Source organism: Alligator sinensis, unplaced genomic scaffold, assembly GCF_000455745.1.
Source record: "Alligator sinensis unplaced genomic scaffold, ASM45574v1 scaffold502_1, whole genome shotgun sequence".
Classification (NCBI taxonomy): Eukaryota; Metazoa; Chordata; order Crocodylia; family Alligatoridae; genus Alligator; species Alligator sinensis.
The window spans coordinates 420,438-429,605 of NW_005841896.1; the positions used below are offsets into that span (position 1 = coordinate 420,438).

The 9,168-nt window shown below is 46.3% G+C and overlaps 1 protein-coding gene across 3 annotated transcripts in view; it reads left to right on the top strand.

The window, feature by feature from the left end:
• The window catches only part of NRIP3 (nuclear receptor interacting protein 3), a 35,096-nt gene that overhangs the window by 20,355 nt on the left and 5,573 nt on the right, over nucleotides 1-9,168 (top strand). For 2 of the 3 annotated variants that reach the window (XM_006018210.3, XM_025197412.1), the window contains exons 3-6: nucleotides 426-508; nucleotides 5,386-5,525; nucleotides 7,047-7,099; nucleotides 7,182-7,279. In XM_006018210.3, coding sequence (XP_006018272.1) covers nucleotides 426-508; nucleotides 5,386-5,525; nucleotides 7,047-7,099; nucleotides 7,182-7,279 — 374 coding nt within the window. The remainder of the gene's footprint in view (nucleotides 1-425; nucleotides 509-5,385; nucleotides 5,526-7,046; nucleotides 7,100-7,181; nucleotides 7,280-9,168) is intronic. The other variant, XM_006018211.3, reaches the window with a different exon arrangement.

Below are 9,168 nucleotides of genomic sequence, written 5' to 3' on the forward strand. Positions count from 1 at the left end.
TGTACTACAGAGACATTGCAGATCTGGGTTGTGGTATTTAGGCTTCACCTGCATCACACCATGCCATGGCGGGCACTTCAACCATGCTGCCACAGCTGGGCAGTAGGGAGAAGCAGCAGTGGCAGCTGGGCTGTAGCACTGGCCTGCCTTCAGCCCAAAATGGATCTTTTTAGCCTGTCACTGGACAACTTTGCTGACCTGTCACTTAGAGGCAACTCTCCCTTTCTAGGCAGGAACAAGCGTATCTTGGTGGAAATGTCAGTGAAAACAGAAAGAGAACACTGGCCCTTCAGTAGCAAAGTAGCCGTTGTGCAAAGCAACTGTAGGAGGGCTATTAACATGGTACCCTAGCAAAGATGCTTCTAATACAGCATTTCTTTCTTATGTTTTGTTGCTCCTTTTCATACTCTGCTTTCTTTTTGCAGTGTGCTGGAAAGGACTTGCAAGCTGTGGTTGACACCGGTTGTCAACATAATCTCATATCATCTGCTTGTTTGGATAGACTCGGGTAAATAATATCTGCTGCATTTGGATGGACATTTTTCTTTTCTTTTTTTTCCCCCCTCAAATGAATGGTTGGACGGAGTGTGTGCGCACGTGATGGGAAACAGCTGAACATATTTCACTGAGTTCCCTTGAGAGCTTTAGAGCAGAACCCATGGTCATGTAGGGAACAGCGACGTCACTAAGTGCAGTCATTCTCTCAAGAGGTCTGAGGCTTCAGCAAAAATAATTCTGAAAAAGAAAGTTATTTTAGGACACACTCAGGCCAACCTCATATTGAAATCTATTAAACAAGAACATTACTTTTTTTAATAGGCTTATCAGAAACAGAAGTAAAAAGGAGTCACCCTACACAGAACTTAACATCCAAATAAGCCCCCAATGGACTCATTCATATTTTTTTTACTGTAGATGTTTGTCTTTGTTTTCATTTGTTTGCAATTACATTTAAATGAAATCTCTCTTCATTTGTACGTTCTCAGTGGTGAAGGGAGCTTTGACACCCTATGGGGCCATGCTGTATAAAAGAAGTTAAAAATAATCTCCAATTAAGGACTCAACCCTCCAAATATCACTGCAGAGTATGCAAAGTGCTGACTATGTGAGCAATCCTCCTGACAGCAAAGGTAGATTACCCCAGCAGGAGGTAGTTGGAGTAGTAGGTACAGGCCAGTCCTGAGTATTTGTAGGCTTGTACTCTAATATGGTGATTAAGGGCCTGCTGTTACTCCCATTGACATCAATAACACATTTCTCCCCCTTAAGGAGAAATGAAGTGTATTTACATAAATGTTTGAGAACTGATTTAACCAGCGTGTATGGCAAAGCTCCCCCTGACTTCAGTGGAGCAGGAGAGTGGTTCATAATACTGCAAATGTCTGTTTGCAGTTTTTCTCTAGAAATATCAGTTTCAGCACCAGCTTTACAATGATTATGCAAACAATTACAGTTGCACCCCAAGTCCCATTACATGCCAACTGGGCCCTGTTGTGCTAGACTCTGTGGCACATGATGAACAATAATCCCTGCCTGAACCACTGACAGGATAGAGAGTAGATAAAACTGTTAGACTATTATCATCTCCATTTTACAGGTGGGAAACTGAGGCACAGAGGAGTTGAAGGATGGGGCTGTGGTTATCTGGGGAGTTGGTGGAAGAGCTGGGAATTGGGCCTGAATTTGAGCTCCACACTAGGGCCTGAACCAAAGGCTATTTCTTCTTTTTGTCAGCGTCTGGAGCCCATTTCAGTGCTGTTTTCCGAGACAAAAAAAAAGGTCAGGCTGTCATCCCAGGAGACCAACAGTGTGGTTTTTGGTTAAATTAAATCAGCCATTTGAACCCTTTTCTTTTGGCCTTCCTGGAAGCTCCTGGGTTGCAACAAAGAGCAGCTATGCCTTTCACTCCAGAACAACATACCTGGTACATGAATCAACGTGGAAGACTCACTAGTTTTTAAATACAGGCTTTGAATTCCATTGCAGCCATTGACATTGGATGGGAAGGAGGCCTAATAAGAGAAGTTTGCCACTTTTTTGTTGGCACAGGCAGGTCCTTACAGTACATTGTCTAGCATTACTGGGTCCCCACTGGAGGTATGGATCTCCTCCTTCTGCCAGGTAACTCCTTCACTGCTCCTGAGACTTCACCATTAGGATGTTGTTGGTGTACAGACTGACTTCTTTTTCTTTTTGTCATTCTTGCACACCTAGACTGTGTGCCAGTCTTATGTTTTTGGGAGGATAGCGATTAGAAGCCTGAGCTCAGTGCAGACAAACTCTGCAGGCATAGGGGTGATGGATCTTAGTGAGATGGCGCTGCAGAGAGAATGATAAGGGTGATGCATCATCACTGTTTAAGCAGCTCTTATTACTGCGTAACTGTTGGGACAGTTTCCATTTTTCTTGCTTGGCTTGAAGGTGACATTCCACTTGATTACACATTGCTGAATCCAGCTCTTCAAGCAGCTGTCACCTGACATCCATCTTGTTCCTGGCTGCCTGGCATGCTCCATTCACATCTTTGCTTTTCTTGATGGAGTTCAGTTTTGACTTGTAAAAAAAAAAAAAAAGCAATTCACAGCAGGCCAAAGTCCCCATGCTCTCCTCTCTCCTCCTCTGTCCTACATGAAAAGGACCATGTTCTGCCCTGGGAACCCTGTTGAAGTTAAGGGGAGGAAAAGGTAATCCAGATCTTCCAGGACCTGGTGCTAAAACAGGGATAAATTTGACACACTAGACCAGACCTTGGCTCCTCCTCTGCTCCTCATATGCTCTTCTAGGGAACATAAACCCATTGCATCTCTCCTGTAGATATAGACCCATCATAACTACAGCCTTCCCCTTTTGTAAACCCCAAAGTAAAGGGCATTTCAGGGGCAGGAAGGAGAATATAGGGAGTGTGGCTAACCAGGGCTGCATTCCTCTTACTCTCTGCTGGTAGCTAGGTTCTGGAGTGTTATTTACAGCGACACAGTTTAAAGTAGACTCAGTGGGCACACCTACACAAGACGTTTACTGCAGTTACCTAATTAGCTCCTCAGTAAATGTCTTGGTGTCTACATGTGTGACCCTATTAGGCTGCAAAAAACTAATAAACTCCACCGCAGGTTAGCTGTAAATACAAGTACCATCCTGCTATGGAATTTGAGTGCAGCAACACAAGTATAGACACTGACGCAGCTGGGTGGGACTCAAGGGTGCTTTAGTGAGGGGCTGCCTGCCAGCTAGCCCCACACAGAAGCACCTTTGTGCCCCAGCCAGCCCCTCTGCAGCATGCTGAGCTGGGCCAGAGCAGCCCCAGACTGGCAGGCTGATTCCCTGGGTCTCCTCCCAGCCACGGCTGCTCCAACCTAGCTCAACGTGCTGTGGTCCCAGCCACACACATAAATGTGGCATATTCAGCAATATACAATTAAGTTTATTCCTTTGTATTAATATGCAAGTGTAAATGAGCTTAGATGGTGCATCTAGTACACATGCAGTTAATGTGAAGCAATAAACTCCGCAGCAGTTTGAGCCACAGTAAATTGCTCCCAGGAGCAGCATCTACACGTGTGCCTGGGACAGCAACAATTTGAGCCTGGGTGGAGCAAGCCCAGGCTAGCAGCGGGCCTGGCGGGGTCAGCCCACTGAGTCTACTGAATTCCTCTAAGTCAAGAATTTTTGTGGTTGATATCTTTTATTGAACCAACTTCATGATTGGGATAGACTTAGATGAGCTTTGGGATATCAGTGTACCCTTCTCCAGGTTTCACAGCTACAACATCACTCCCACGCTACAGTGCTGACCAGGTGGTGATGAATCATTTGGTCCTAATTCAGCCAGGCAAGGAGAACACTGAAGAAGCATGGAGTTTCCCAACTCCTAGAAAAAAGAACTCTGCATCCACAGCCAAGATCATAGGGTAACTCTCAATGCATCAGTTTGCCTCAGATTTGACAAAAACTTTCTGTCTAGATTTTTACACTACACTTTTTAGTTAGTACCTGAATGCCTATACCTCACACAAAGCATCCCAGGGGTGAACAAGTTGATGAAATGCCAATTAACACATAAGATTATACTTAATGATGGAACCTGGACAGTACTCTTCTTTGAAGGTAATTCCTTCACTGCTGAATGTGCTACATTCTCTACTATTTCCTGCTGCAGCCAGGCAGAACATGTTTTCCATCAAGTGAGTATTAATGGGAAAAAGTGTGTGTGTTATATTTTTATATATTTCTCTGGAGTGGTTTTCAATTTAGATTGTGAGGTCATTATGCTATGGTGCTCAGCCATGCTCATTTGTTAGCAATAATGCTGGAACTCATTTGCTTCCTCTAAATAATGAAAGTAATTAATCAAAATGTTAGAAAGCAATGAAATCAGCTGAAGAGGTCTTGACCTTCCTTTCAGGTTAACTACTGTAATGGGAAGCTAAAGGAGAAGAGATTCCATTTTCCTATCTTGAATGTAAACAAGAACAAGTGGAAAGACCAATAAAAATAATGAAAGTCAGCAGCATTTAAAAATTAAAACTCGTTGGTTCCATAGCTGAGCTGGACAGCATTTTGAAGGGCCAGGAAAATGGCTAATAAATCTAGTTTCCAAGTGCTTACTCCCAGTTGTTTCTTCACAGGAATATTACTCTTACAGTCTGTAGAAAAGAATGGTAAAAGATAAGCTTTTCTCCAAGGAGAAATTATTGGTGTCCTTTAATTCCAGTTTACATTAAAACATGAATAAATTAGATTTAAATCATCTATAAACATTACCAGAATAGACTATGTAACATAGTCAGATAGGAGAAAGCACTGTGTGGCAGATACATACTTTACAACCTTTTTTTTTTCTCCAGGTGGTAGTTTATTTATATATCCCCACTTTCTGTGGTACTAACTGCAAATAAACATGCTTTGCTACTTGTAAGGTATCCAGGAGAAGTTAGGAGCCAAATGCAATCTGTAATGGTAGAGTTCAATTGATGGAATTCAGAGTGGAGTAGTAGCATGTACTTGCACTGGAACTAGATTTAGGTCATTTTTCCTAAATAACAGCCTCAGCAGAGCAGATATTTCTGTCCTGAGGAAACAGAAAGAACTCCAAGAAACAGTTTCCAACAGAAAAAACAGCTTGGGGAGTACAGCCCAACATAATTGCTTCACATAGGGCTTGATCCTACTCCACTGAAGCCATTGGGACTTTTGTCATTAAATTAAATAGCATTTGGGTATTGGACATATACAAGATCATCATAGATAGGCTGATAAGAAAGCACTTCAGATAATATTAACTTAATAGAAGTGAACTAAAAATTCTTAGACTCTGGAGTAGTTAATGTATTTGTATCCCACATGAATAAACCTCCATTGAATGTGAGAATTGTTTTCAATGTGTAGGTTGAAGCAGCATATCAAAATGTACAATAATGAAGATGAGAAAATTTTGCTGCCATGGAACGTAAGGGTGATTGGTCAGGTTGAACATTTAACGGTTACAATGGGAACCATCCATGTGGACTGTTTTGCAGTTGTCATAGGTAAGTTGTTTAGTATTTCATGTCCAACATATCTAATGTAAGTCAGTCTAGTGAAGTGTGGTAACAGGTAGACAGTTTGTTAAATCATCAACAAATCTGAAAGGTTTGAGCATTTTAAACACAGAGGCCTTTAATATAAGAGTGGGGAAATTCATTTTTCCTACTATTGTTTCAAAGCGAATGTATTGCTAGGTCAGCAGTTCAACTCACCACTTTATCGGGTACAGCCAAGGCACCAACATGTCAGATTTGATGCGCTGTCCCACCTATGATACTGCCTCACTCCTGATCTTGAGCAGTTCACAAAAATATAGGGTTCAGTAGAATCCTAGCCTGGCTCCAGATGTGCAGGCACGTGTGGTTTGTGGCGCTGCAAAACTCTTTGCAGTGCCACAAACCACACAAGTTGCACATTAATCAGTTTGCAGCGCTGCTAATTTGGATTAGCAGTGCTGCACTAGGATTTTCCCGTAGCAAAAAAAAATCCTGGAAAAAAAGAAGTGCAACCATGCCAATGTGGCAAGTGCTGGGACGAATGCCGGGACGGGGGAGTAGACTGCCCAGGGCTGGAGCCCCCGTGTTGAGGCACCTTGTGGCTGGCTGGGGCTCAGGGTGCCTCGAGAGGGGAGCAGGCAGCCCTGTCTCATGTAGCCATGCCCAGTATTTACTTTCCAGGTGTATCATTATTTTAGAGCATAAAATTTACCATGTCTCCACTAACTTAAACCATCTTATATTTGTCTCAACAGATAGGAAACCAACCCCGCTCCTCCTCCTTCCCCCTGCAGCACGTGGGGCAGCAGGCCAATGGGTCCTGCTGCAAAGTACACGGGCAGGGGCATGCACTGCAGCACAAAGTAGCAGCACAGATTTGTGCCACTGCTATGTGAGGGCACACCCCTGCTCATCTGGACCTGGTCTTTGAGTCTCAGGGAGCTCATAGGTCATCTAGTCTGGTCCCCTGCACAAATGTAGGATTTGCTATACCTAAATTAATCCAGACAGATGCCTGTCCAGCCTTTCCATGAAAACCAGCAATGAAGGTGATTTCACAGCTTCTCGAGGAAGAGCATTTCCTTGTCTCACTGCTATTTCTACTCTTGCAATTAAAAGGTTTTTCCTCAAGTTTAATCTACATCTGCTCAGCAGCCGTTTAAAACAGTGGTCATGTCAGATTTCCATGGCATGTTCTATCCTTGGCTGTTCTGTCCAGTCTGCCAAGAAATACGTTGGGTTTTTTTGTGAGGGGGAGCGGAGGGAGGCAATGTGGGAATCTGTTCATCTGGTCTAAACTCAATTAACCCATTTTACACCAGATGACAGACTCTGGTCTCCTGAAGGTCTGAATGATGACCCGGCAGTGAAATCTATGCAGTCTATTACCAATCCATCTAGAATCATTCAGTCCCTCTAGAGACTGATCTGTACTTAGTTGAACACAATCCAATATCTGGCTGAGTTATTTGCTAACAACACAGTAGTCCACTATGAATTTTGAATCCAAATATTTTTTTTTTACAGAAGACAATGAGAAAACCTTCTCCCTTGGGCTGCAGACTTTGAAATCTCTGAAGGTAGGAGTTTTCTGTATGAGCTGTCTTATCCTATTGCTGTTGTTGAAGGAGATGATCACAGCAGTTTTTATTATTCTTTCAGTGTGTCATAAATATGGAAAAGCATCATCTTGTACTGGGGAAGGCAGACAGGGAAGAAATCCCATTTGTTGATAATAATATCTCTGCAAATGGAGGAAAGTAAGTGTGTTGTTCTCAAATTGGTCTGAAATTGTGTGTGCGCTCATAGGCAGACCTTGCTAAAACAGTGATCAAACAGAAAGTCATAGAATCCCTGGGCCTGAACCACAGCTCTTGGATAATAGAAGAAAATATTTTCACTGACATCAGGGAGCTTTGCAACAGGACTCCTGGATTGCTTTTTGGCAGATGCTGGCCATGTTTTTTCCTAGCAACCATCAAATGGTAGAAGGGACATTTTCAAAGAAAGGGGGAGAGTTTTGACCCACTTGATCCTTTTGGAGATGAACGGAGCAGCAGTCTGGCTGACTCCTCCCACCCTGCTGCAAGAGTGCACCATAGCGCAGCAGTATTATGGGATACCCTTCAAAAGATTGGGGTTACCCCTTTTTCTTGTACCGACAGTACTGTTGCCCCTCTGACAACCATAGCTGATGTCTGGGTCCTGACATTTTAAAGAGAGATCAGTAATAGGGATTCTAGGTATGTTCTAACTGTAACTTGTTTTATGTATGTATAGATTAACTCATAAGACTACTGTCTCTGGTATGCTTGAGAGCAGCCTTTAGGGATACCTCCAGAGTGGCCTCTGTGCTGCATGTCTGGGTTTGGCACATGCAAGCTGAAACAGGTGGGCAGGACAGGTCTACTGGCATTCACCAGGGCCATGGTGTAGACCAGGGGTGGGGAAAATATGGCCTGCAGGCTGGATTTGGCCCACAAGGCCATTCTATCCAGCCCGCGGGGCCCCTAAAAAATTTAGAAAATTAATATTTCTCTGCCCTTGGTTCCTGTCAAAAATGACAGGAACCAAGGGCAGTAGGACCCAGGGGAAGCCCCAGCAGGCTCCTACAACAGCAGGGCCTGCCTGGCCCCGCCCCCCACAGCTGAAAGCCCCAGCGGGGGCTTCTGGCCTGGGACCACATGGCTGCCCTGTGCCAGAACCGCAGGTAAGGGGGAAGAGGGGCGGGGAAGGGCAGGGAAGGGGCCTAGGGAAAAGTGGCCTGGGGAAAAGCTGAGTATGGGGGGGGAAGTGGGGGGAAGCGGCCCCTCCCCCACCCCATGGCTGGCGCTCCGTGCTGCAGCCACTTACAGCCCGCCTGGGGTTGCCTGTGCCTGCTCCGGACAGCCCCGCACAGGCTGTGAGTGTATACAGTGCAGGGCATTGAGCACGGGGTGGGCAAGGGGCCACTTTTCCCCTGCTGCGTTCAGCACCACCTTGTAACCCAGCCCCAATGCCAGCCTGGGCCCTGCACAGCTCTGGGCTCGCCTGTTGGGGCTGCCTGTGGTGACAGCAGCTGTGGTCCCCCTCCTGCCGCACCGTGCAGTGTTTGCCACCACCACCTGTGGACTGCCCAGCGTGCACTCCAGGCAGGCAGCAGCAGCCAACACTGCCTAGTGCAGCCCACGGGGGGGCCTCAGTGGCTGCTGCTGCACACAGCCCAATGGGTGAGCTTGGAGCCGGCGCAGAGCCCAGGCTGGCAGCAGGGGCAGGTTGCAAGCTGGTACTGAGCGTGGGGAAAAGTGGCCCCTCCCTCACTCACCCCATGGCCGGCATCCCGCACTGTAGCTGCTTGCTGTCCACGTGGGGCTGCCTGCTCCAGACAGCCCCGCGTGGGCTGCAAGCAACTGCAGCAGGGAGCGCCGGCCATGGGGTGTCCAAGGGGCCGCTTTTCCCCACGCTCAGCACCAGCTTCTTCCCTGCCGATGAGCCGGGGGTCAGGACTGTGTGCTGTTTCCCGCCTGTACCGCAGGGCTAGGGAGCACTTGGAGTGAGGGGGCAGGGAGCCAGCGGGAGAACGGGGCCCACACCGGTGTCCCAGGGCCAGTGCCGGCTGGGCCCCGAGCCGGGGGGCAGGGGCGCGGGGGCCCCGGCGGCAGGGGCCCGT